Raw genomic sequence first — 26,030 nt, forward strand, 5'->3', positions numbered from 1 at the left:
TAAGGGAAAAGCTGACAGTGCTGCTGAGTGAGGGAGCGGGGACTGCAAGCGGCTGGGCTGCACACGCACACGGATGCACACGGACCTCGACACGGACATGGACACAGACACAGAAACCACAGCACTCTGCCCCTCCGGCAGCCACCAGGCCTCCCCCCCTGGGACGCCCATACCAGGTGAGGGCTGAGCTGGGCAGGTTTCCAGCAGAAACCACGGGGGGTGGGAGCTGAAGCTCTGGTGGGGAGGTCAGAACTGGCGGCCGACGGAGCTTGAACCCAAACAGCAACTCGGGAAGTGGAGAAGCCTCACGCTCACACCAGGACTGAGGCTGGGCTGGGCTGGGGGCTGCGGAGTGCTGCCTAAACACCCCCACCCCCCATCACTCCTCCGGGGCTTCGCTGGGGAAACTGGTGCTTAGCCCCTAGGTCAGCCTCATTCCCATGAGGCTGGGATGGGCAGGAGGGATGGGGGAAAGGAAAGGGGCAGCCCACAAGCCTGGGAATCACAGGCTGGGGGCTACCCTGGGGACCTGTTGTAAGGGTTTCACTGGCTCGAGGAGGCCCTGGCTGCCAGCCAAGTATTGATCCTGGGCTATTTCCAGCCTCTCTCCATCCCCCTTTGTTGTGTCTGTCGTTCTTCCTCCAGTTACCCTGACCCATGCATTGTCACTCTCCCTCTTGCTCATGCTCCCGCTCTCTTGCTCTCTCCCTCCCTCCCTCTACCTCACCATGAACACAAGATTCTCTGGAACTCACGGGAAGGTCAGAGATGCAGAAGGGTTCTCACACACAGCCATGCACCAGGAGTGCTCACTTAGAGGGCCATTTGAAGAAGCGAAGAGGCGGCAATTCTCACACACCGTGGAGGGGGACCCAATGCACACATCGTAATGAGCAAAGGCCCTTCCCTGGGCATAGGCTCCCCACAAAGTTTTTGACTCTACCAGTACCCACCCCCCAGAACCTGGGCAGCAGCTTCAGCTTCTCATCCCCTGTGCCCCTCCCCAGTGTGGGGACAACCAGTGCGGAAGCAGTGGAAGGCAGGGCCTCTTGGTGGAAACAGGGGCAGCCCTCAGGGCCAGAGGCCTAGTCTGGGGGTGTGCCTGTGTGTCAGTGTGAAGAGTGAGTGGGTGTGCGAGCCTGCGCACAGGTGCCTCCCCTGCATGGGGCATGTTTTAAACAGGTTGTGGCTGGAACCACACTGGCTAAGCCTTCAGCTCAGCTCCTCAGAACCCCACCAGTTCAGGCTTCTGAGGGAATTCAGTGTAAGAAGTCAGACCAAAGATTCTCAGCTCCTTCTGGGGCATGGTCATCAGCTGGGCCTCTGAAGCCAGAGCAGCCAGGATTGAGCCCTCTGCAGATGGCCAGGCATACCTTCACTCATAGCTTCTTTCTCTTTGCCTACCCCCCACCTCAGAAACAGATGCCACACTGCTGAAGAAGCCAGAGAAGCTGTTGGCAGGGTTGGACCGGGGTGGGCCACCACCGGCCCCAGGGGCACCCAGACGAAGAGGCAGTATGCCTGTTCCCTACAAGCACCAGCTGCGGCGTGCCCAAGCTATAGATGAACTTGACTGGCCACCTCAAGCCTCATCCTCTGGCTCCTCTGACTCCTTGGGCTCGGGGGAGGCAGCCCCCACCGAACAAGATGGCATCTTCAAGGTCATGCTGGTAGGGGAGAGCGGCGTGGGCAAGAGCACCCTAGCAGGCACTTTCGGCGGTCTCCAGGGAGATAGTGCTCATGAGCCAGAGAACCCAGGTATTTGGAGGGGAAACCCTGAAAGGGTCAAAGGCACCTGCGGACCCCTAGTCAGGGATGCAAGAGGCATGAGCAGCCCCCAGAGGCCAAAACCTAAGAGAAGTTACTTCAATGCTTTCTGTGGCAACCTCCCTGGAGGGGGTCCCTGGTGCTGGGATCTGAGGCGTCCCTGGTTACCAGGTCTCATGAGTGTTGGGGAGCCTCCTGATGGGCTCTATTCCCTGTCCTTATTTCCCAACAGAGGATACCTATGAAAGACGCATCATGGTGGATAAGGAGGAAGTGACTCTAATTGTTTATGACATCTGGGAACAGGTAAGAACTAAGACAGGGCTGTAAGCAGGCAATGAAACCTAGGAGAGCTGGGGAGGGGCAAAGTCTGGCTGAAGGCAGGTGGCTCTGTAGGCCCTGGTTTTAATATGTACTGGACATATGACCTTTCATATGTGTCATCCAGAGAGCAAAGGCCCACATCAATTGTGCATACCATGGCACTGAGAGCCGCTGTCTTTCCAGGATCTTCTGACCCTGAGGAAAGTTAGGATCTGAATTTGACAAACCCTGAAGCTGCAAGCCAGGCTACACACCCTGAAATTGACCCCATCCATACGTGTTTCAGCCTGGAAGAGTCTTACCTGACAGGACAAGAGCTCAGGGCTCTGGAATATCAAGGAAGGGAAATAAGTGAGGATTTATGAATATTTGGACAAAAATGGTTACCACATAGAAATGAGAGGCCAGATTACATACAGCTGAAGAGCATTCATTTTTAAGTTAAGAGCTTAAGCATATGAAAGTAGGATGGGCTACCCTAGCCTAGGACCCTATCTCCCCAATTCTCCCATGTGGGGCTCACATTACAAACTACTTTCCCCTCCACAACACACTCTAGGGATGGAGATTATGCCATTAACTAGCTCTGCTGTCCTAAGCAGGTGGCTTCTCCCTCACATCCAGATTCCTCATCCTTGAGATGTAGGTGGGGAACAGGTTCTCCCATGCCTCCACCCCTGACATCCCACCACTCTCTGCCCACATGCAGGGGGACGCAGGGGGCTGGCTGCGGGACCACTGCCTTCAGACCGGGGATGCCTTTCTCATCGTCTTCTCAGTCACCGACCGACGAAGCTTCTCCAAAGTTCCAGAGACCCTACTTCGGCTCCGGGCTGAGAGGCCCCACCACGACCTCCCTGTCATCCTTGTTGGAAACAAGAGCGACCTAGCCCGCTCCAGGGAGGTCTCACTGGAGGGTGAGTATCCTGGACCTAATTAACACTTGCAATCTCAGGGGAGATTCCAAGTGACCTCTTCTCCACAAGGCCCTTCTACCCTTCCAGGACAGGCTAAGGGCAGACTCCCAATACCCATGTCTAGCGCCGGAGAACCCCTTCTCTTCACTCCTCACCTCTTCGCCAAGGCCCCTTTATCTCCTTCCCTCGGCACCACCAAGACCCTCCACCTGATCCCTGCCTGTTCTCAGTTGCAAGAGATTCACCTGCCAGGACCCCTTTGTACTGCACAGCGGGCATCTCCCCAGGCCCACCCTTGCCTGGCCACGCCCCGGGCCCAGTGTAGCCCGCGGGCTCCTCAACCTGTCCCTTCCTGTAGAGGGCCGCCACCTGGCAGGGACACTGAGCTGCAAGCACATCGAGACGTCGGCGGCGCTGCACCACAACACGCGGGAGCTCTTCGAGGGCGCGGTGCGCCAGATCCGGCTGCGGCGGGGCCGGAGCCGTGCCGGGGTCCCGCGGCCCGAGTGGGGCAGCCCCGACGGCCCCGCGCCGCCCGCGCGCCGCGAGAGCCTCACCAAGAAGGCCAAGCGCTTCCTTGCCAACCTGGTGCCGCGCAACGCCAAGTTCTTCAAGCAGCGCTCCAGGTCGTGTCACGACCTCTCCGTGCTCTGAGCCGCGGTCGTCATGGCCACCGCGGTCGCCATGGTCACCGCGCCCTCAGCTCACCCCTTCACCCCGCCCCGCCCCCGCCCGGCTTCCTTTGTGAAGACCGTCTAGTAAACCAAAAAGTCCGAGGGCGCGCGGGTGTGGCCGCGGGGGGCGGGCCCCCTGCCCCCAGCCCCTGGTGGGCGTCGCCCCCAGCCCTGCCACCACGCGTGCCCTGGCTACCTCCCCGCCCAAGAGCGCCTAGAAGGCGAGGACGCAGACCTGCGGGCGGGCGCGCTGCGGTCGGCGGGCAAGGCGGCTTCTGGCGGGCAGGAGGGGATATAGTTCCGTGAGCTACTTTGACTTTTATTAAGTCGCGCTTGGCCACCTCTCCTGTAAAGAGACCCTAAAAGTGAGAACTGGAAAGGAGCTTGGTAGACCTCTTTACAGTTCTCTGCGCGAACACGCCTCATCTTTAAGACATCCTTAAAGGTAAAAACACTGGAGACGCTTCTTTGAGACTTTTCCCAAAACGTGCTGGCTCTTATCTGCTGCACTTGTCCACTTTGCCTTTAAGAAGTTCTTAAAGGCAAAGGCCTGGAAGTGCCATTTTTCAGAATCGATTCTGTGATTTACCACTACATCACGGCACTTCCCTTTTAAGGTTATTAAAGGTAAGGTTTGGACAGACTCTTGCCTTCAGATGCCATTGTTAAGAGCTGAGCAGGCAGCACCCTGGGCCCAGGAGGCCCCAGCAAAAGAGCCACCCTTCCCTTTTCAATAAAGAACTTTTCTACTACATTTGCTCATTTTGACTCTGTTCTCAAAAGTCCTGCAGAAGGGATAGATGTAGATGGAAACTGTTAGAGACAAAACTTAGGCCCAGAGGAGCAAAGAACCTAAACCTACCTCTACAGAGGCTTCAGAACTGACTCAGTCTTGGTTGTAGTCTGTAACAAGGAGCCACAGGCCCTTAGAGATCGCTGGGTCCAACTTGTCGCTTTGTAGATGAGCAGACAACCCTGGAGAGCAGCAAGGAAATACTAGAAGTAATTTAGTGACTTAATGACACAATGGGACCAGGTCCATAGACTCTAGACCTCATCTCCTTACACGACCTTATTCTGCAGAGTAAGCTGGAGGCTACATTTAGCACCTAGAGCTATACAGAGCTTTGTCCTGAGCTGGTTTAAGGTGGGGCCCACATCCACCAGAGAGGCCCATCAGCTGGGGCATGATGGGACGGCCTGCACCTCCCCTGGCAGGCCTCCACCCTCCCAACTGTCACCTGCAAAGCCCGTGTGAGAACTGAAGCTGTCAGTGTCTCCCCCTGGGGACGCCCACGTCTTCTGCTGAGCCACGAGTTTGAACAAAGAGAGCAGAGGCAGCAGCTCTCCCCTCACCCCAGACATGCAGTATAGCTCCCTGAGTACCTGAGGGCCAGGCCTCCACTCCACCCCACTCAGGTTCCCAGAGCTTGATGGAGGAGGGATGAGATGTCTCCCGAGTCCTTGTAGCTGGTGGGAAGGAGCCAAGGGGACCAGTTCAGCATCAGTGGTTATGAGATGGTAATATGAATAATGACATTATCCTAAGGACTTTATTAATTTTTCTCTGTTAATTCTTTAAGGACCATATAAGGTGTTACTACTTCTTATACTGTAGAAGAAACAGTTTAAGTAACTTGCTTGAGGTCAGTAAGCAACAGAGCAGGGATCCCACTCATGTCTGCTTGATACTTAATTTTATCCAGCTTTGCATCGGAGGTTCCCGCTCCAGTAAGGATGAGGGGAAGAAGAAGAAGGTCACTAGAAGAAATGTAAGCGACACAATGGCCTGGGCCATGGGCAGTGGCTGTGGTGAAAAGGCCAGAGAAGTTACATGGCTATGGGGGAATAGGCCAGGAAACTCTAGGGACCGTGAACAGAGGCACTTCAAAATGTAAAATGTGTAAAAACACACTGGGCCCATTAAAAGACAGATGGCTGGGTTGAAACCTCAGGGATATTAAGGGGAGGGGGTAAGAGATGAGCACGGAGTAGAAGGTTTGGAACCCTACTTTTAAGTACCTTAAATGGCAGGCAAAGAAGTTTGTGCCCAAGCCTGCAGGCAGTGAGTCACCACAGGTCTTTGGCTATGGAAGTGACATGAGCAGGATGGTCCTTGGGCAGAGGAGGCTGGGAGAGGTGCATGGACTGGGGCAGCAAAGATAAGGCCTGAGAAGCTGAGTTTAGCGGGCAATTAACTTTACATATTGGAAGGTAATGAAGTACTGACCATAGGGAGAAGGCAGTGGGAAAGGAGAGGCACTACGGGTGTGAGTCAGGACTGCGATGACTGGGTACAGGGGGGAGTCTTAGGTGGTGGGTGAGGAACTGGGAGTTAGAGGGCAGAGGAGGACATGGGTAAATGGATCCATTTTGGAGACTCTTGAGTTTGCGATGCTAGAATATCCATATGGGGTTTCGGCAGCTCTCCAAAGATCTGGGTCTGAAATTCAGAACAAGTTAGGGCAAGGGATACAGAAATGAGAATAATTCCCGTAAAGATGGTAGTAGAGGGGTGCCTGTGTGGCTCGGTCGGTTAAGTGTCCCACTTCCTTCCACTCAGGTCATGATCCTGTGGTTCACTGGTTCCAGCCCTGCGTCGGGCTCTGTGCTGACAGCTCAGAGCCTGGAACCTGCTTCAGATTCTGTGTCTTCCTCTGTCTCTCTCTGCCCTTCCCCTGCTCATGCTCTCTCTCTCTCTCTCAAAAATAATTAAAATGAAAACATTATTTAAAAATTTTTAAAAACGTTTTATTAAAAACAAGATGGCAGCAGAGGAGCCAGAGGAAAGGATGAGCAGCAGTCACACGGCACCCCGTGCTCAGTAGAATGTGTTGCTATTGCGGCCTTGAAAATCTTTGAGCAAGGAGCCCTGCATTTTAACTTTGCCCCAGACCCCACAAATCATGCTAAGGGAGGTACAAAGGGAAAGGATACAATACTGGCTGGGATCCTTGCCTCAAATCACACATAGGCTTTAGGGGCTGTGATTCTTGTGAAGTGGGACAATTCATGTGCCCATGCAGTCATGCACTTGAGAATAGTGTGCATAGATTTCATAGATTGCCAAAGGGGTCTGTGACCCAACAAATGACAAACCAGGATGTTACTGATTGCTGCCAGGGAGGGCAGTTGGGTGGGGGCAAGACAGGTGTAGGAAGTGTACTTTTCATCGTGTGCCCTTTTTGTTCCTTTTGAATGTTTAACTATGGCGTGTATCACCTGTTCAAAAACTAAATAAAATAATGTAAAACAAAACACAGCCTTGATGTTCTAGAGAAAGAAGGACCAAAGCAGACGAAGAAGGTGGAGATGTAGCCACCACAGAGGCAGGCCGTGGAAGGACTAGAATTGTGCAGGTAGTGGCCAGTGCCAAGAAAGGAGGCCTTTTTTTTTTTTTTTTTTTAAAGTAAACTCTATGCCTAGCGCCGGGGGGTCAGACTCACAACCCTGAGAGCAACAGTAGCATACTTTACCAACTGAGCCAGCCAGGCACCCCAAGAGGAGATTTTTGTTTTTTTTTTTAACATTTCTTTATTTTTGAGAGACAGAGCAAGACAGAGTGTGAGCAGGGAAGAGGCAGAGGAGGGGGGGTACACAGAATCTGAAGCAGGCTCCAGGCTCTAAGCTGTCAGCACAGAGCCTGAGCAGGGTTCGAACTCACTCACGAGACTGATAGATCACGACCCAAGTCAAAGTCAGACACTTAACCCACTGAACCACCCAGGTGCCCTAGGAGGAGGGCTTTTAAAGGAAGACTACCACCAATGGTCAAATGTGGCCAAAGGGGCAGATGGGGAAAAAGGTCCAGTGCCTTTCACGTGGCTGAAGCTGAAAATATGCATATTGAAGATGATGGTGGTGGCGGCAGGGCCTCCCCCAGGAGGGGGACTGCACGTGCCACAGGCTTCCCTCCCCCTAACTCAGCCAGTCCCATCAGCCCAACCCATCTGTGCGTTCCCTCCAGACGCCTACAGGGACGAGCTCAGAACAGACGGAAGCTGAAGCCACGCTCCCGTCAGACTTGGGAAGTGGGGTCTTCTGCGAGAGCCAGGCCATTCTTCTACCTCCCTCTGATCAAGGCATAGTGCCAGGCTGCTGGTCTGGGCCGCTGTGAGAGACCAGCAAAGGACCCTGGGCCTGAGCTGCTTGTGCCAGGTAAGGTCTTCTCTGCCCTCATGCTCCTCTTAACCACTGCAATCTTGTCTCTGCTCCTTTACCAGCTAGCCCCTGTGACCCCCACGATTTCTGGCCCACTAGGCCTCCTCACTGGCTGAGAGCATGAGCTGTGTGTGCTCTGCTCTGAGGGGCCAGAGGTGAGGCCTGCCCTGCATCTTGGAAAGCATCTCTCTGCTCTGGGCCTCTGCTCAGAGTTGGGCCTTTGTGCCCTGCTGCATCTAACCCTCTCTAGAGAGACTGGGCAGGGTCTCTCCTCTCCTAAACTGTTTTTTAATGTTTTATTTATTTTTGAGACAGAGACATAGCATGAGCAGGGGAGGGGCAGAGAGAGAAGGAGACACAGAATCTGAAGCAGGCTCTAGGTTCCAAGCTGTGAACACAGAGCCTGACATGGGGTTGAACCCACGAACCACGAGATCATGACCTGAGCCGAAGTAGGACGCTTAACTGACCAAGCCACCCAGGCGCCCCTTTCGTCTTCTAAAAGGCTGCCAGTCGTGGAAGAGCATTTCACAAGTCTTCTGGGTTAAACCCTCATTCCCAGAAAGTCCACCCATACATATACATCTTTTTATTCATCTAGCATAATTCTATCCACATCAGTCTAAGTCAATTTTTCCTAGACTTTCATCCACAAATACTTGTTGTTCCCCTCAAGTACTGCCATAGGCCAGTCACTGTGCTGGACCTTATGGGAAAAACAAATACAGGTGACACTATCCCTGCCCTCAGGGAGCTTACAAATGAGCTGGAGAGATGGGACAAGGTGGTAATAGCACTACCAGGGCCAACAACAGCAAACTGTACCACATTCTGACTATCTGAGGGCTATGTCCTGAGCTCTAAGAATTCTGAATGGAAGAAACAGAATTTAAAGACAGATTTTAGGAGCTGGGCCTTAAAGGATATATGTAAGCTGTGGATAGATGGGGGAAAGAAGAAAAAACTCCCTGTGGTGAAGGTACATGAGCAAATGCACAGGAGACACAGACATGGTGGGCAGCCTGCCATGTGAGGTAAATACCCTTCCTGTAAGAAGGCAGCCAAATTTGGGTGGATGGTACAGCCAAGTTGTCAAGGGACCCCAAAACCAATAAGCAGCATCTTGCTGCTTAGTACTTTATCATCTTGGTGGCTCTCTGATGGATATGCTCAAGGTCCCTTTTAATCTTTTTTTTTTTTTTTTTTTTTTTTAGGTAATCTCTACCTCTAATGTGGGGCTAGAACTCATAACCCTGAGATTAAGGGTCGCACACTCCACCAGCCCAACCCATCTTTGGGCCAGCCAGGTGCCCCTCATCTGTATGTAGCTTGATGCCATGCTCCATGGCTTGGTCACCTTGCAGACTCAAGATGCAAATACAGACTCAATGTGGGCCTTGCAAACATTTTAATTAGCACTTAGTCCCATGATTTTCTGGATGGAGGACACCACTCTCAACGTCTTTGCCTTTCTGAACCTCAGCTCTCCCAACTGTAAAATGAAGATAACATTACCTACCTTGTAGGATAGTCATAAGGACTAAATACAAATCCTAGTATCTTTGTAATTTGTCAAACATTATCCAAATGAGCTGTGGAAGTAATGCTTTTTACAACCTGTGTCCAGGTCCCTTATTCAGGCATCCAGACAGCTTGCTAACCTCTCAAGCAGAGCAGCACCCTGGAGATACAAATTTAAGCTGTGCCTGGCTGGCTTGGTCAGTGGAACGTACGACTCTTGATCTTGAGGTTGTGGGTTTGAGTCCCACCCTGGGTGTAGAGATTGCTTAAAAAGATAAATAAAAAAGTATTTAAGTTGCAGTCCACAAAGTCCAACTTGCCTCCCATAGGACTCACAGGTAACCCCCTGTGAGTTGTGTTGTTTTGAAGAGGATGGGGAAGGAGGGGGGTGATTGGCAACCAAAGCCTCAGTGATGGTATTATACTGCCTAGTGTTCCATTGTTTGTTCAGGTTATAATGTCTTTAGGCAGAGTATCTGTGCTGATTTAAAACATTTATCTGAAAGGAAATTGTCAGAGGTCTGGAGACCAGTGATGGCAGGTGCTACAGGAGCACCTGCGGAAGGTCAGGAGGGAGGCTAAGCAAAGGGCTGTAGCAGACACCACTAGGATTTTCCCCGGCCAGACAAAGCAAAGGGCACTAGGTACCCTGAAGGTACCTGAGGGGGTGGGGAGGGAAAGAATCACATTGATTTTTCAAAGCCGTTTCGCTCTGATTTATAGTTTCAGGCATAAAAAGAGATTGAGCCAGTGGGACTGGTGTTTCTGAAAACTAAGCTGCTTGTGACCCAGGACCTAGGGAGCTTGGGACTTTAGTCCAGGAACAGTTGAGACTTACTTCCACCATTGCCTCACCTTCACTTCTCTCCCTGCATATATTAAGCATTCTCTGAGGTTGGAAGATGAGGTCAGGTAGAGTCAAGTGTGTAGGCATCCAGAGGAATGGGGATAGTGATGGCAGTAGCTATGACAAGTAGTAATGACAAGATATCAAGTTCTAAGCCCTCAACACAATCATTTCATTTCATCCTCACAATGTCCCTGAGACAGGTACTATTGTCATCATTTCCCTTTTACAGAAGGGGAGTCGAGGTTAGAGAAGTGATGAACATCCAAGTTTATTCAGCTGGTTTGTGACAGAAGAGCTATCTGAACCATGTGGTATTGCCCCAGAGGGTGACCATTCTGCTACGGGATGGAGGTCTCCTGACTTGGTTGGGCCCAACCCAGTTCAGAAAAGGCTAATTTTCAGCACCACCCATTCTAAACAAGTAGGCTTCATGATGCCTGAAAGCTGACTGAAGCTCCCTTCCTTTCTGGGACATTGGCTAGAGTTTGACAAGTCTCTGATTTCCAAGGTCATTGCTTCTCCTTTCTGCAATCTAGCACTGACTGGCTCCTTTCCAGTCTTCAGGGCCCTCATCCATCTACCATTGCCCTAAAAAATAACTGCTTAATGGCTCTCCAGTAACTGCAGCCAACTCCTTAAGGGCTCTTGAGAGGAGATCATCTGGGAAAGCTAACAGAACTCATCCAACTTTTAAAAGTGAGCTATGATCAGCTCTTTCCTTGCCTCCACCTTCCTGTATGATCTAAACTGGTTGGTCTGCTTCACCTCTCAGAGCTCTCTCAACCAAGAGCACACTGAGCACATCAGTTCTGGATATAAATGTAAGAGTTGGGAGAGAAGAGAAGGAATGTTTGAAGCCAGAAGGTTCAGACACAGTTCTGAGACCAGAATTTCTTTCCTGGATCCAGCTCATGACTATTGACTTCACCTGGTTGCCGTGGAAACATCAGTCTGTGTTGGATGGGAAGCAGCATTTTTGACAGAAAGCATCACAGGCTACCATGGTAACACCAAAAAGAGTAAAGCTGCTTTCTCTCTTGGAGGGTGAGGAATGAATGGAGGAGGAGGCCAGGATGGACATTGGAAAGCTTAGCTCTGACTTGAACAGAGGGGAAATTAATTCAAGACATCTAATATGTGCGAAGGAAAGCAATAGTGAAAAAGACATGTCGATGCCTTGTCTCATTGGGCTATCACCATCTACTAGTAGAGTTTACACAGAACTGTAAATAAAGACAGAATGAGACTTCTAATGGGACAAAGAATACTGAAAAGGGAAACCAACTAGCAAAGCTTCAGAGTCTTAATGGACAGGATTTTAACCAGCAGGAGAGGAGCAAAAAGAGAACAAGATGAGCAGACGTGGAAGAAGAAAAGTTCAGGACATACTGAGAACTCTGGGTACAGAGATAGGAAAAGTGACTCCAAGGCCTTGGCTTCCACAAGAGGCAGGCTGAGATTAGGATCCAGGAATGTGAAGCTAGACTGCCTGGATTGGAATCCCAAACTCACTTGTGTAATCGCAGGGCAGGTTACTTACCCTTTGGGTAGCCTCTTCCTTGTTCACAAAGATGATAAAAGAGTCTGCCTCAGAGGTCACTGTGAGGTTGAAGCAACTCTATACATACAAAGTGATTAGAACAATGCCTAACCCACAACGACGGGACAACCCTGCACCGATGTTAACAGTCATTATACCCCCTCCCACTTTCCGAAGCCAGGACAGCCTTTTCTCCCTGTCTAAATATTACTTCCGGATTCTCACCAGACCCCTTCCTTAACAGAGAAAGGAGAGGCTGCGGTTGACCATCTCCCTTCAAGGTGTAAACTTACTTTCCTTCTGTATAAGCACCAGGACTAAAGGTTCAAAGGGTAAACACCTGTTTCCTCTGGTAGCTCACATCGGGGGCTGTTGGAACCTAAGAAGGAAGTAGGCAGAAACCCAATTTCAAGAACACAGAAGTTTAGAGAACAGGGAGGAAAACATCACTGCCTTAGAAAAGGCAGAAGCATGGGCTAGAAGCCAAATGTCAGGTGAACATCTGTTTAGAACTGAGGACAGTTGGGAAATTCTATGCTAGTAGAGGATCCGGGTCATTCTCTCCTCTACCTTCGCCCCAGGTGCCATGCCCAGACAAGAGAGGTTGAAGGTTTCTTTTACCTTAAGCTGGGCACAGAGGCTGTTTGCTGCCCCCTCCTCTCTACTCCAACCACCTCCAATGCAGGCATGAGTAACAAGAAGGCACTGAGTCACATGCAGTGACTCCAGCTGTCACCCATTAGATGTTGTCACCTTATATGGATTAAGACTAGAGTAGCTGTCTTAGATGTTTCCTCACTTCCACCACGCTCTCTCTCCCAACAAGAGGCTGTATGAGGAAGTAAGAAGGGTGGCAGGAACCAAAGTGCAGAAAGACCAAAGGAGGCAAGGATGGGAATATAAGGAAACCAAGCAGAGATAGACACCCATCTGAGGAGGGCAGGGAGGCAAAGCCTGTGGGTATTTATGGTTTGGAAGAGTTGAAAACTGCCATGAGGCGGCCCAGTCCATAGCCTCAGGATGACTAACAAAAATGGTCCACACTGTACTTTTCAGGATGCATTAGCAGCCAAATCAATAACTACAGGGGGACTGGGCCACAGCCAGCTGCTACCTAAAAACAATGTATCCTCTGTCCTATCCCCCAGGCCAAGAGAGCAAATTAGAACAGGAAAGGGTGGAGGTGGTGGCAAAGGCAACCGTAGCAGCAAATGAGGCTGCACCAGCCTATACAGCCATACCACCCTGAACACACCCCATCTTGGCTGATCTCAGCAGGTAAGCAGGGTCGGTCCTGGTCAGTACTTGGGATAGGAGGAATCAAGACCTAGTCCTGGGTCCCAGTGGCCTTTTATACCACAAGCAGGCACCAAGTACTTAATACTTCAGTGTGAAAAGCAACCCCAGAAACTAATTATCACCAAAAACTGTTCACTCTGGTTAGAAGTCTGAGAGCTGACAAATTAAAACCTAACAGCAATTATCCATATTTTTAGCATGACAATACGGTCTTAACATTCTGTTGCCATAGAGACCAGAAGAGAATGGGGGAGTCCCACAGAGCTCTGCCCCTGAACCTCAGACCTTCTTCTCTAGGCTGGTCCCTAACTGGTGAGCCAGGTTTTGGCAGGCCCCTTGTCACGCATCTTACAAAGCCGGCAGAGAAAAGAAATGTGCATCCCCTTCCTCAGGGCGATTCCTGGGATACTCAGCTTTCTGGAATTCACTGGTCCTAGCCTGTGTTATCTCAAGCAGAGCCATATATGGAAACCAAGACTTGAGGGGACTGACCAAGGAATAGCAGATTTAAGGCCTGGGAGCCCTGATGTAAGACCCCCAAGCCCCTTTGGATACCAGACTGGGATTTCCATTACAAAAAGGGCCAAAAGCGGGCACAGAGGCTAATGGTAAAACTGGTGAGCTTACGCTTCCCTGGTACTTAAGCTGCTCAAGATCTCAAACGCCTCTAGCCACTTGAGGAGCAGAATGTGCTACTGTCACACTGCCATCTGGTGGAAAGACAAGATCTGTCCCTTAGACGCAGAGACAGCCTTGGGAAGTGTGTCCAGTGGGCAAGGTAGGTTTGGAAATAGTTAAGATGAAGACAAACGGAGGAGACAATGGGGCTAAAGGTGTAATGCAGATACAGACTGGGAACTCCATCCAGGCGTGTGCCTTTTGTCCATTTTAATTTCTAAAGAACGTTAGATAAAACAAAATTAAAGGGAAAAAACAGAAAGGCATTACAAATGTTTTATATCCTAGAACCATTCACGGTTTTGGCTCATGAAAAGTTATTAACATCAGACAGATACACCAACTGACTGAGACCACACACACATGGGCAGCAGCCGCCACAACAGTGGAGCTTGCCTTTTATACAAAGTTTATACGTATGTGTATGTGTATGTGTATACGTGTACACATATACACACACACACACACACACATATACACACAATTTTATGTACACAGACACAAGGGTATAAAATCCAGTGAGAAGGGCTCACATGTGCCCAGGTAGGGGACAGGAGCAGCTTTAACAGCTGGGGTTGAGCCCATGGTAGAGGCACATGGGAAGTGGTAGAGAATAGCAGCCTCCTCTCCATCCTCCCACCCTGGGCCAGAGGAAAGACCTGGGAGGAAGGAAAACTATACAGAGGAAGATGGAACCTAGTAGAGAAGTACCCCACCTTTCACTCAACTCCTGAATGCCCCTAAGACATCCAAAATGCCTGGCAGGACAGATTACTCCCATACTTCCCAGTAAGAGGCTGAGCCCACAGTAGCAGTTCTGGCCTCAAGCTGAGACCCAAGGAAGGCTTCACAATGTTCATGTCCATGCCATCTTCCAGAGCCTGTGCAGCAGCAAGCCAGCACTTTCAAGGTTCACCTTCCAAACTGCAAAGTCCTCTTGGACTAGAGGTCTTCAAGGGTTTTCCTCAACAGATTGTAGGGTAAAAGTACAGGAAAAGGAGAGAGGTTAGTTCCCTCAGTTAATGCCCTACGGCCTTCCCAACGGGGGAGGAATCAAGGAATCACTAAGAGCTGGTCGGAGAGAGCAATGAAGGTCATCCCGGGAGATGACACACACGGAAAAACAGGTGTTCAATATAGGTGCAGATTCTGTCCTCTTCGACTACTGGCTTTGCTCAGCAGAGTCCATTCCCGATGGGGCCCTGGGCAGGAGCTCTTCTTGGAGTCTAAAGGTGGCCCCAATTCCCACAGAGTCAACATCCACGCCCTCAGGATAGCTTGGTCCACAAAATGGAGAGAAGGGGCCATGGAAGGGTAGACGTGGAAAAGGGAGTGGCACCCAGAGGCACAGGGAGGCAGTGTACTGAGCCACTGATTTACCTATGGCAAGGAGAAGAGGTAAATGGGAAACCAAAGGAAAGAAAATAACCAAAGACATGGCACTTGCCACCATGAATACCAGACCCTGAGACTCACATGGTCTGAGGGGTAAAGAGGCTGGAAAGCTGGAAGCACTGGGAGGCGATTGCTTGGGAGGCGAGGTTCAGGGCTGGACTCAGAGCTGCAAAAAGAGAGGCATAATGAGTTGGTGAGCACATAGCATTCCTTCTTTCCAGGCCCCAACCCAATTCCTCCCTTTCCCAAGTTTAAGTCTACCAGTCAGAGCCGCAGGGTTCAGGGCCCCCAAGGGAACTGTCCCATTCAGTTGCAAGGCAGCAGCAGCCTGGGCGGCAGCAGCAGCAGCAGCTGTGGTAGTAGGCAGCTGCATTCCAGAGCCTAAAAGGGAAAGAAAAGGTGGGGTTAAGTCCCAACCTCCGATCTAAAATTCAACCCCGTGTTCTTCACTCTGCAGAGAAACTCTCTCCACCTTCTGCCAATTTGGCCATGAGCTGCAAACGTCCACCTGCTGATCCCAGATCCAGCTCCTGGTCCCCATCCGGAAAAGTGATGTCTGTGCCACCATCCAGTCGCTCGGTCACATGACCAACTCTCATAGGTCGACCAGCAAGCTCAAAGCCATTCAGCTGTTCCAGGGCTCGCCGAGCACACTCGGAGTCTGAGAACTACAAGAAACCCAGGCCGTATCAGTCACTTCCCGGACACAGACATGCTCTCAAAACCCCACTACTATTCCCTAGTCTCGCTATCCCAGGAAAACTGCATGCTCACTGTGGCACAAACTTTTCTGTCACAGGGAATGTGACCTAAGGTCCCCATCCTCCCAAAATGGGGTAAAAAGGACCTTTTCCAACTGACTAAATGGCAATTACTTCAATCTTCCAGCTACACTAAAAACCTAACAATACAAAAAAAAAAAAAAAAAAAAATCTATTACCCATAGAGTGCCTACCCTGACAGACTGTTTCACAAATGACCAGATAAAATGGAAGTAAGACAGGCTAAGGGGCCCAAACTCCTGGACTTTTATTTTATCTCAGCCCTTTGGACTAGTCAGTTTCAATTCTCACTCAAGAAAAAGGAATCTGGAACTCCAGAGTTCAGTCGCAGGGGGGAGCACACCCTGGCGTGGAGAGCAAGACTGCACCCCACCCCTACGCCTACACCAGTGCTGTCGATCAGAGGGCTCCACTCCCCAGTCCCTTTCATCAGCGTCACCAGAGCTGCCTAGTGTAGAAAAGATTCCAGTCTGCTATTTAAGTGTCATGGGTGTTGATCAAAAAGGCAGCAGCGCAAGGGCAAAAAGGCCTCACCAACACTTTTCTGCAACTGAGTCACACAAGGTGTTAGAAGAGGTACTTGCCACCATGAATACCAGAGCTGGCTTTGTTTATTCTGGTGGCACCTGCCCTAGGGCCTGGCACGTTGGTACTGACAATTCCTAGGCAGGTGGTGTAGGTGGCTTGCCTTTACTGGATACTTCTGAGGTGAGCAATACCTCACCTGTGCAGAACACAACATAACTCTCCTCTGCCCTGCAGGCAACTGTGGGGGGTGTATGCTTCCTGGACTAAACCCAGGAAATATCAGCTTCTGTGAGACTCTGTGGCTGGCAGCCAGTCTTCAGCCTGGAGTCACACAGGGCTGGAAGAACCAGTTATGGGAACTGGAAGTAATTTTGTGACAGTGTCAGGAAAAGGTAAGACACAGCCCCACTATTCTCCCTATAGCCGTCTTTAAACATAAAGATATTTCTCAGTGGAGAAACTCCTTCAAATGGGATAGTGCCAGAAAAAAATATAAATCTCTATTCCCACTATCATGAAAACACCAATTCCATGAAGCATGTCTACAAAAGCCCACATCTAACCTCCCTCATGCCCCCAACCTTTTAGCTGCTGCCTGAAATCATTACTATTACCCAAAAAGCAAGTTGCAGCACCAGGGAAGCTGGTTGAACTCCTGGACACCCCCATGCCAGGGCCACTGACAGAGTGTGGGAGCAAAGCCAAGATCTCAAGCAATGCACTCATCTCAAGGGGAGGAAGGCTAGTCCAAGCTTCAGGCACCAGGGCTTATGAGTCATTTAGACAGTTCCTAAAGGAGGAGGAGGAGGCTGAGCTGCAGAATCAGACAAGTGGACAAACCCACGCTGAAATTCAAAACTTCAAGACCAGAAACTTACCGTAATGAAACCATAACCTTTAGAACGGCCTGTATCTGAATCCTTCATCAGGACGATATTATCAATCTGTAGAAGAGGCGGAAATTATTAACAATCTTTGGGCTAAGCTGAGCTTTCCTATCTGACTGTTCACACTACCTCTAACCTTCCAGCCAATTGATTTCAACTCTCCCAAATCTTTTCTTTTTTTGAAGCTTATTTATTTTGAGAGAGAGTGCATGCATACACTCAAGCGGGGAAAAGGTAGAGAAAGAGGGGGAGAGAATCCCAAGCAGGCTCACTGATAGCACAGAGCCCAATGACACAGGGCTCAATCTCATGAACTATGAGTTCATGATCTGAGCAGAGATCAAGAGTCAGACTCTTAACCAACTGAGCCACGCAGGGCCCCCCAAATTTTTAAAGAAGAGACAAATGCCATCTCTTTCCAAACCACCTCTCCTGACCAACCTTACTTAATCTGCACCCCATTATTTGATTTCACGGTGCCTGACTGACCTGTTTACTGAGCACTATGAAGACAAAGATGGAGCCTAACTTTCCCAGTGTGGACCTACATGCCCGTTCGATGGATGCAGTGCCTTAATCGTGGTCAGAATAAAGAGGTACACTCACCCTCCCCACTTTTTCCAATTCCCTTCAGAGGTTTCCATCACTTTCTACTCACTTTGCCAAAGGGCTCAAAGATACCCCGGAGCATGTCCTCAGTGATATTGAAGTGCAGGGAGCCCACATAGAGGCGCATTGGTCCACCACTACCCTTCTGCAGGTTGTTGGCCATGGCTGCCAGTCGGTTTTTCTCAGCCTAGGAAAGGAGGAAATGACGGGTCACATCCCATACCTCCTACCTTCAACCCCATCTTCTTGTGTCAGGTTTTCAGCCTGCTCACCTGTGAGGCCTGGACAATGATAGGCACTCCGAGCAGCCGCTGCCCAGTCAGCCCAATGGCCAGTGGCACAGACTGGATCTCACAGAATTCTACGTAGGCGATGCCCTTAGAACGACGGGAATTCCGATCTGAGATGATCCGGACGTCACGAACCTATCCGGGGCAAGAAGGAAATCCTGAGTTGGGCATAAGGGAGGATGGACAGAAAATAGGCCACATGGACGAAAACTAAGGGAGGGAAGGTTACCTTGCCGACAGCAGAGAAAAAGTCCTCCAGGTCTCGAGGCCGAATGCGGGCAGCTAACTGCATACAGAAAACTGTGCGGGCATCACGCTCCTCGGGACTCAGATTATCAATTGGTTCCCTAAAGAACAAGTACAATTTATTGAGACACCTGCTCCGATACACAGTCCTTGTTTTCTAGCTACACTCAAGCACTACAAGTTCCTGTATTCCAGCTCAAACGGCTTTTTATTCACACCTCACAATCCCTGGGAAAGCTCATTATCCACTCACCTGACCGGGCTCTTCTCTCTGAAATGAGGACTCTTACTGTGCGCATACCTACGCCTATGGAACAGAGAAAAACAAACGGAAAATCGTGTCATTCAATGTCATTCGCGCTAGTCCAATGCTCAGTCTTCTAACACGAGAAAACCAGATTCCAGCACTTCACCTCACGGGAATTCTCAACACCACCCCTCCAATAACAAGGTCTCCTGCCCATCACATCAGGTTGTAAGCATCCCCAGGCAGGAAGCACAGCACACTGGTTTTACCCAGACTACAACACAAAGGCCATCAGATTGGTGAGAGGTGTTACCCAGTGGCAAGTGGTGGGCTCCTGTAACGCACACGATCCTCACGCCGCCGGTCCCGACTGCGTGACTCACTACTGTGCCGACGGTCCCAGCTCCGGCTGCGGTGGCGACGCTGCCGCTCTCGACTTCGGCTTCGAGTGCTTCTCCGCCTGTGCCGGTCCCGATCTCGACTGCGACTATAGGTGGAAGGCACTACTGAGTTTGTTGAAGGACAAACCAACCTCTTCTGGCCTTTGATGGAGAGCTTTCCCTGGTATCTTTCCACTTATAGCAATCCTCAAAATCCAGAAGTCCCCACAATTACTTACCTGCGCTTTCTATCCCTGCTTTTACTAGGGCTCCGACTCCTCTTTTTCCTGGGAAAGAGGGGATAACTTATTGAGAACGTTTTATTCTCTCCCCCCAAGGACAAGAAACAAAAGAAAGGCCAGGGTGGAACGGCAGTAAAAGACCAAAGTGCCCAAGATGACCTGGCAGGAGTTCACAGTAACCGCGCAACACGAGCTTGCACACAGCCCTGGATGTTGTCAGGCATCTGGAGTGGCCGTTTCCCCCCCAAAGCCAGGCCAAAGCTGCTGTCTCCAAATCAGGGGTCCTCTTGCTGTTTTATTCAATTAAAATATACTGATGCTAGAACAAATCCACAAATCTAGGCAGGAATGTGAAGACTAGAAGAACATCAAACCAAGTCACCGTTATTCTCAGGACCCGGTGGAGCCATCACTAAAAGTCAGCAGTCTTCTAAGCAACCATCTCCCTGTTCTGGCTGTTTCTCTCATGGACATGGTTGCTTCCTTTCCCCCAGCTGCCAGCCCATTTCTCCACACCACACTCACTTGCTTGCCTCCCCACTGGCACTGCTCCCACTGGTACCACTGCCACTATTGCCGTTGCTGCTGGCGTTGGTGTTGCTGGGGCCATCTTTTTGAACTTCTTTCCTTTGCTGATCATCCTAAAGGGTTAGCCAGGAAAAACGTCACAAGGCACAAGGTGGCAACACACACATTCCACTGGGCAACAAAAGAACAAAAGTGGACAGAGATTTGATTATGAAATCAAAGCTCACAATTAACTAGTCAGTTTCTGGGCACCCGATCTCCTAACAAAAGGAATAAAATAGGAAGAGAGAAAATCAAAAAGAGATCAGAGTGACAGATTTTGTCAAAACTTCAGCTACCCAACATTGGTTCCACTGACATCTATTTCCCAGGAGAGTGAGAAATTATTTAGGTTTGAGATACACTGACTTTCTAGTGTGTCACTGAGAGCTTTGAGCAAAGTACTAATTACTAGCACATTATGCCCTGCCCAAACCTCTCCCCCACACCCCCAGCTTTGGGAGCCTCTCTGCCAGCATGTCTTTGAATATGAGAGCTGGAGAGTGGGGTGCGCTAAAAGACTATGACTTTTACGAATAGCCACAACACATAATAAACAAGCAGGAAAAAAGGATTCACAAAATGCTGAAACTGATGACCTAGAACTGCTGCTTCTTACTAACCCAATTCTAGGAGTGAAGTGGGGAGTATTACCTCTTCTTTTTTATAGGGAGCCTCCAGCATGGCTTCAATCACTATATCAAAGTCATCGGACGCCATCGTAGCAGATCTGAGGAGAAGACATGGATACGTGATAAACTCGTATTTTTCCTCCCCTTCTGGCACCCCACATTCCCTTCCTTCCCCAAGAAACAGACTTCAGAATATACAGTTCTGTTTCTTGAATTCCAAAGGGATCTTCCTGGCTGTTGCTTACTCTAGGTTTATTTTTGTACATTATAAACCTTAACTAGTTCAGCTCTGTGGCTCAGAAAAACTCAAGGGTTGAGAAGGAAACTGAATAGGTAGGAAAAAACTACAATACGGACCCTGTCCTGTGAAAACAAAGTGTTGGTATTCAAAATTACTATTCATTTTACAGTAGACGCTAGGCCTCCATTCTACAGTTCCAAAATTCTGTATATATAACTGGCTTACACATCAATCCCAGAAACAGACACACGTTTCCAATAAAAAGGTAAAAGTGAAAGAGTACAAATCAGGAACAAGACAAAACAACACCAGAATGCAGATCTGCCCTAAGCTCTTCTCCCCACATACCCCACTCAAACATCAATAATTAGGCAAGTCATCAGTAAGTATCTCGTGTACAACAGCAACTAGAATTCAGGTAACTCAGAAAGATTATGATTAAGACAGGCTTAACCAATTCCACTTTGAAGCCTGTCTAGGTAGGCAGGGTAAGACTTCCTGCCTCCCCCGAGCTTTCACACCTAGCAATCATCCTTCCCAAGACTGTCCACCACAGGCCTGTCAAATTAAAAAACAAACAAACAAAAACCAGAAGATATCAAATAAAATCAGTAGGCTAAATTATTAAAAAAAAATATACTGGCCTGGAATTATCAACATATAGAACATGGATGAATTCCAAAATAATTATGCTGAGTGAAAGAAATAAGACCAGATAAAGTATATACCATATGCTTCCATTTATATAAAATTCTAGGAAATGCAAACTAACTTGTACTGGCAGAAAGCAGATGAGTGGTTGCCTAGGGATGGACGAGGTAGGCAGGGGAAAGGAAAAAAGAATTATAAAAGGGCAGAGGAAACTTTTGGGGGTGTTGGTTTCATGGGTGTTTAAACATCAAATTGTACACTTTAATGTGTACAGTTTTATTTTAGGTCAATTATATCTCAGTAAATCTGACAAAAAAAACACAACCCTCCAACTAATCTGAAGAATTTCTGTACAAGGAAGCTAATCATAACCAGACTTTTCATATCCCCAAGAGCTTTGTCCTCTTTAAAGGAGCTAACGCATTATCCAATGATGCTGTCCTTGTTGCCCTCAAAGCCCACAGCCTATTTTGATGACTTAACAATGAGTATAAACATACTAATATAAACTAAGTGATGCAAAAATAAAATTAATCGTTCCATTTGTCATTTACAGTACCTGATATTGCTAGGCACTGAACTAAGCTTGTTTCAGAAACAAGATTCTTGGAAAGAGCAAAACAATAAATTAAAAATTACTTGGAGCTATGGGCACCTAGCTCAGTGGCTCAGTCTGTTAAGCGTATGACTCTTGGTTTCAACTCAGGTCATGATCTTGAGGTTTGTGAGTTCAAGACCCACATCAGGATCTGTGCCAAGAGTGCACAGTCTGCTTGGGATTCTCTCTCTCTCCCTCTCTCTCAAAAATAAATAAACTTTGGGGCGCCTGGGTGGCTCAGTCGGGTGAGCATCTGACTTCAGCCTAGGTCATAATCTCATGATTCATGAATTTGAGCCCTGCGACTAGCTCTGTGCTGACAGCTAGGAGCCTGGAGCGTGTTTTGGATTCTGTGTCTCCCTCTCTGCCCCTTCCCTTCTTATGCCCTGTTTCTCTCTGTCTCTCAATAATAAATAAACATTAAAAATTTTTTTTAAATAAACTTAAAAAAAAAGTTAAAAAAAGAAAAAAATTACTTGGAGACAAATTTAAGACATAAAATGGAATTCAAATCAAGGTGAAATAGCTGTGTCTAAAAACCGGTGAACTCAACTGCTTACTATAAGTAACATCATACGTTTAACAACCAAAGGTAATATATGTCACAGGCAGCTGTCAGACCCAATGCACAATGAAAAAAACTGAGGTTTTATGAACTGCCCAGAGCCACAAAGCTCAAATGGAAGAGCTGACTCTTGATTAAGGTCCCCTGACTCTAAGTCTAATGTCTTATCAAGTCGATCAAATTACCTCTCTCTCCTGTACTTTATAACTTAACTTTAAAGATTTTTCTAATTTTATTTTTTATTTTTTTTAAATTTATATCCAGGGGCGCCTGGGTGGCGCAGTCGGTTAAGCGTCCGACTTCAGCCAGGTCACGATCTCGCGGTCCATGAGTTCGAGCCCCGCGTCAGGCTCTGGGCTGATGGCTCGGAGCCTGGAGCCTGTTTCCGATTCTGTGTCTCCCTCTCTCTCTGCCCCTCCCCCATTCATGCTCTGTCTCTCTCTGTCCCAAAAATAAAAAAATAAATAAATAAAATAAAATAAAATAAAATAAAATTTATATCCAAATGAGCATTTAGTGCAACGATTTCAGGAGTAGATTCCTTAGCGCCCCTTACCCATTTAGCCCATCCCCCCTCCCACAACCCCTCCAGTAACTCTCAGTTTGTTCTCCATACTTGTGAGTCTCTTCTGTTTTGTCCCCCTCCCTGTTTTTATATTATTTTTGTTTCCCTTCCTTTATGTTCATCTGTTTTGTCTCTTAAAGTCCTCATATGAGTGAAGTCATATGATTTTTGTCTTTCTCTGACTAATTTCACTTTGCACAATACCCTCCAGTTCCAGCCACGTAGTTGCAAATGGCAAGATTTCATTCTTTTTGATTGCCAAGTAATACTCCATTGTATATATATACCACATTTTCTTTACCCATTCATCCATCGAGGGACATTTGGGCTCTTTCCATACTTTGGCTACTGTTGATAGTGTGCTATAAACATGGCGGTGCATGTGTCCCTTCAAAAGATCACACCTGTATCCCGTGGATAAATGCCTAGTAGTGCAATTGCTGGGTCGTTGGGTAGTTCTATTTTTAGTTTTTTGAGGAACCTCCATGCTGTTTTCCAGAACTTTAAAGATTTTAAAAGAAGAGTACACAGCATTCTAATATGTCTAGTTTTATTTATTTACTTATTTATTTATTTATTTATTTATTTATGATTTTGGGGGTTTTAAAAAAATTTTTAATATTTATTTCTGAGAGAGAGAAAGAGACAGTACGAGCCAGGGAGGGGCAGAGAGAGAGGAGACACAGAATCTGAAGCAGGCTCCAGGCTCTGAGCTGTTAGCACAGAGTCTGATGTGGGGCTCCAACTCACAAGCTGTGAGATCATGACTTGAGTTGAAGTCAGATGCTTAACTGACTGAGCCACCCAGATGTCCCTAAGATTTCATTTTTAAGTAATCTCTACGTCTAACATGGTGTTCCAACTTACAACCTGAGTTCAAGAGTCACACTCTACAGACTGAGCCAGCCAGGCACCCCAAGATGTCTAGTTTTAAATACATACTCATCTGAAGAATGATTGTTCTGACAGGTTTATCAAAAGAATTACTCCCCTCAGTCACACCTTATTATGTGTCTTCTAGGTATGAGGCAGCATATACTTCAAAATATTAGGAACCTGGCTAATTTTAATACATACTATTTGGCCTACTGTGGAAAAATGGTTCTTTAAAGGTTTTGATGTTCTGTTTCTTCCAGTCATTTTGGCTGCCAGGTCTATACAAGTTCTCTAGGTGTCATACAGCTCCTCTTTATATTTTTATAATCTTTTTCCTCCCCAAATGAAATGCTTCGGATTTCAGTAATTGCTCTCTGTTGACTGCTAGTACAGAGTAGGAATTACTTAAACGCACAAAAACTTTCACTTAAGTCCACAAACGAACCACCACCTATCAAGTAAAGTTTTCACTCAGGTACTCAGAAATGAATGAATCCCTTTAAGCAAAGATACACACAACACCAGCACATTTTGAAATGAAATCTCACTAGGTTTGGTGCATCTTTTCAGATATCCTAGGAGCAGTAAAGTCCCAAACACCATGCATTTTCACACTGGGAGTTTTCAAACTCTTCCCATGTCCCAAATTATGGGTCAAAGTCCATTCAATCCCATCCATTAAGACACTGTAAGAGCCTTAGTCCATCCCAGCTCCAAAAACTGCATTAAGGGCGGGCCCACAATCATGCAAGTCTCGGGGCTCTATCAACGCACAGTCAAGACCCAAACAAGCACTTAACTTAGGCCCCACTGCTTAAGGGACAAAAAAGAGTGAAAAACCACTGTCAGCTCAGTTCAGGCAAAATTCACCACATGCTGAGTCCCAAAGGGTGATCACCTCCTGGGTCCACAGTCACAAAGCTGGACACAAACACCTCCAAACTGAAGACAGCTTAATTAAGAACAGGAGCAGTAAGATAAAAAACATTCCCCATGCTGCGTAACAAGCCAAGGCTACACTTCAAAAAATGGTCCTTACTATAAGCAACCGACTGGCATGGTCTCTGCGAGGGCCAGTGTCCCATGCTAAAAACCTCTTATGAAGCCTCACTATCCTCCGGTACAGCCACGGAATGTGTGGTTAAAAAAAGAGGGAAAGCCCCGAGGCGACAGAGTGAACACGAGTCTTCCAGAGACTGAAGACTGAGGAAGAAATCTCAGTTCCCTAGCCTCTCTCGGAGTGGTAGCACTAAGAGCTGAAACCCGAACCTGCGAGCTCTGTCAGACCGCCCCGGTATGGACGACCCTAAACGTCAGGGCAGAGGGGACCTGGAAAGATATCAGTCACTGGGATCCTTAAGACAGCACCTTCACCATTAAGAGATATACCCACGAGGCTGCCGATCCCTAAATCCATGCCAGCAGGCTACATTTAGGTAGCGAACACTTCCAAATCAAAGTAAACAATTTTTCTTTGTTTTTAAAAGTTTGCCTGACTCTGCTCTTGACGCCATTTTCTGCCTGTGACGTCAGGGGGAGGCGCCGTGCGGCGACGTCACGCATAGGTGACGTCGCGGAGGGACCGGGTTTCGGGGTTTCTCACCAGTTCCGGGTCCCCGCAGGGGGCCCCGGTTTCCTCCGTTCCTTTGGGTGTGTTGGGGGCGCGAAGCAGGGCTATTTTCCAGAGTCTCGGCAGTAAAAGCAGCACTGCAGTCGGAGCTTCTCCTCTTCCCGCAAAATGGCGGCACCTCCGCTGTCTTCCAGAACTTTCCCCAATCTGCGCAGGCGCCGAAACATTTAGGCGGTGGAACTAATCTCACTGGTTTCGCGGCAACAGTCCAAAGTCTAAATTTTCATTGGCCAAAACCCTAAGCATGGGTGGAGCCAAACTCAAATGTTTCTTAGCAACCATCAAGTTCCCATTGATTGGCTAACCTCTCCCAGACACGGGAAAGTGGAAGCGTCCTACGGCGGCCCGCCCGTAGCTCTCTCATTGGT

The 26,030-nt window shown here is 48.5% G+C and overlaps 2 protein-coding genes across 7 annotated transcripts; one reads left to right on the forward strand and one right to left on the reverse strand.

The window, feature by feature from the left end:
• The first annotated feature begins 1 nt into the window (after position 1).
• On the forward strand, positions 2-4,436 carry REM2 (RRAD and GEM like GTPase 2). Of its 2 annotated transcripts, none has more exons than XM_047861593.1 (5): positions 2-176; positions 1,417-1,758; positions 2,000-2,073; positions 2,801-3,008; positions 3,096-4,436. In XM_047861593.1, the coding sequence occupies exons 1-5, from the start codon at positions 74-76 to the stop codon at positions 3,986-3,988; spliced, it is 1,620 nt and encodes a 539-aa protein (XP_047717549.1). In that variant the 5' UTR covers positions 2-73; the 3' UTR covers positions 3,989-4,436. The 2 variants fall into 2 exon arrangements, with proteins under 2 accessions (XP_047717549.1, XP_047717551.1); XM_047861595.1 differs by having other exon boundaries at positions 3,367-3,807.
• RBM23 (RNA binding motif protein 23) lies at positions 3,412-25,804 on the reverse strand. Of its 5 annotated transcripts, XR_007152788.1 has the most exons (16): positions 25,636-25,802; positions 20,559-20,634; positions 19,863-19,978; positions 19,335-19,382; positions 19,029-19,202; positions 18,722-18,775; positions 18,452-18,569; positions 18,205-18,357; positions 17,982-18,119; positions 17,315-17,380; positions 15,599-15,794; positions 15,388-15,507; positions 15,208-15,292; positions 14,234-15,111; positions 13,463-13,466; positions 3,412-3,422 (listed from the first exon to the last, which is right to left on the reverse strand). XR_007152788.1 is itself a non-coding variant. In XM_047861598.1 (14 exons), the coding sequence occupies exons 2-14, from the start codon at positions 20,622-20,624 to the stop codon at positions 15,108-15,110; spliced, it is 1,302 nt and encodes a 433-aa protein (XP_047717554.1). In that variant the 5' UTR covers positions 20,625-20,634; positions 25,636-25,804; the 3' UTR covers positions 13,917-15,107. The 5 variants fall into 5 exon arrangements, 4 of the variants coding, with proteins under 4 accessions (XP_047717554.1, XP_047717553.1, XP_047717552.1 ...); XM_047861598.1 differs by lacking the exons at positions 3,412-3,422; positions 13,463-13,466 and having other exon boundaries at positions 13,917-15,111; positions 15,635-15,794; positions 25,636-25,804; XM_047861597.1 differs by lacking the exons at positions 3,412-3,422; positions 13,463-13,466 and having other exon boundaries at positions 13,917-15,111.
• Positions 25,805-26,030: the final 226 nt, after the last annotated feature.

The sequence above is a fragment of the Prionailurus viverrinus genome, chromosome B3, assembly GCF_022837055.1.
Source record: "Prionailurus viverrinus isolate Anna chromosome B3, UM_Priviv_1.0, whole genome shotgun sequence".
Taxonomy (NCBI): Eukaryota; Metazoa; Chordata; class Mammalia; order Carnivora; family Felidae; genus Prionailurus; species Prionailurus viverrinus.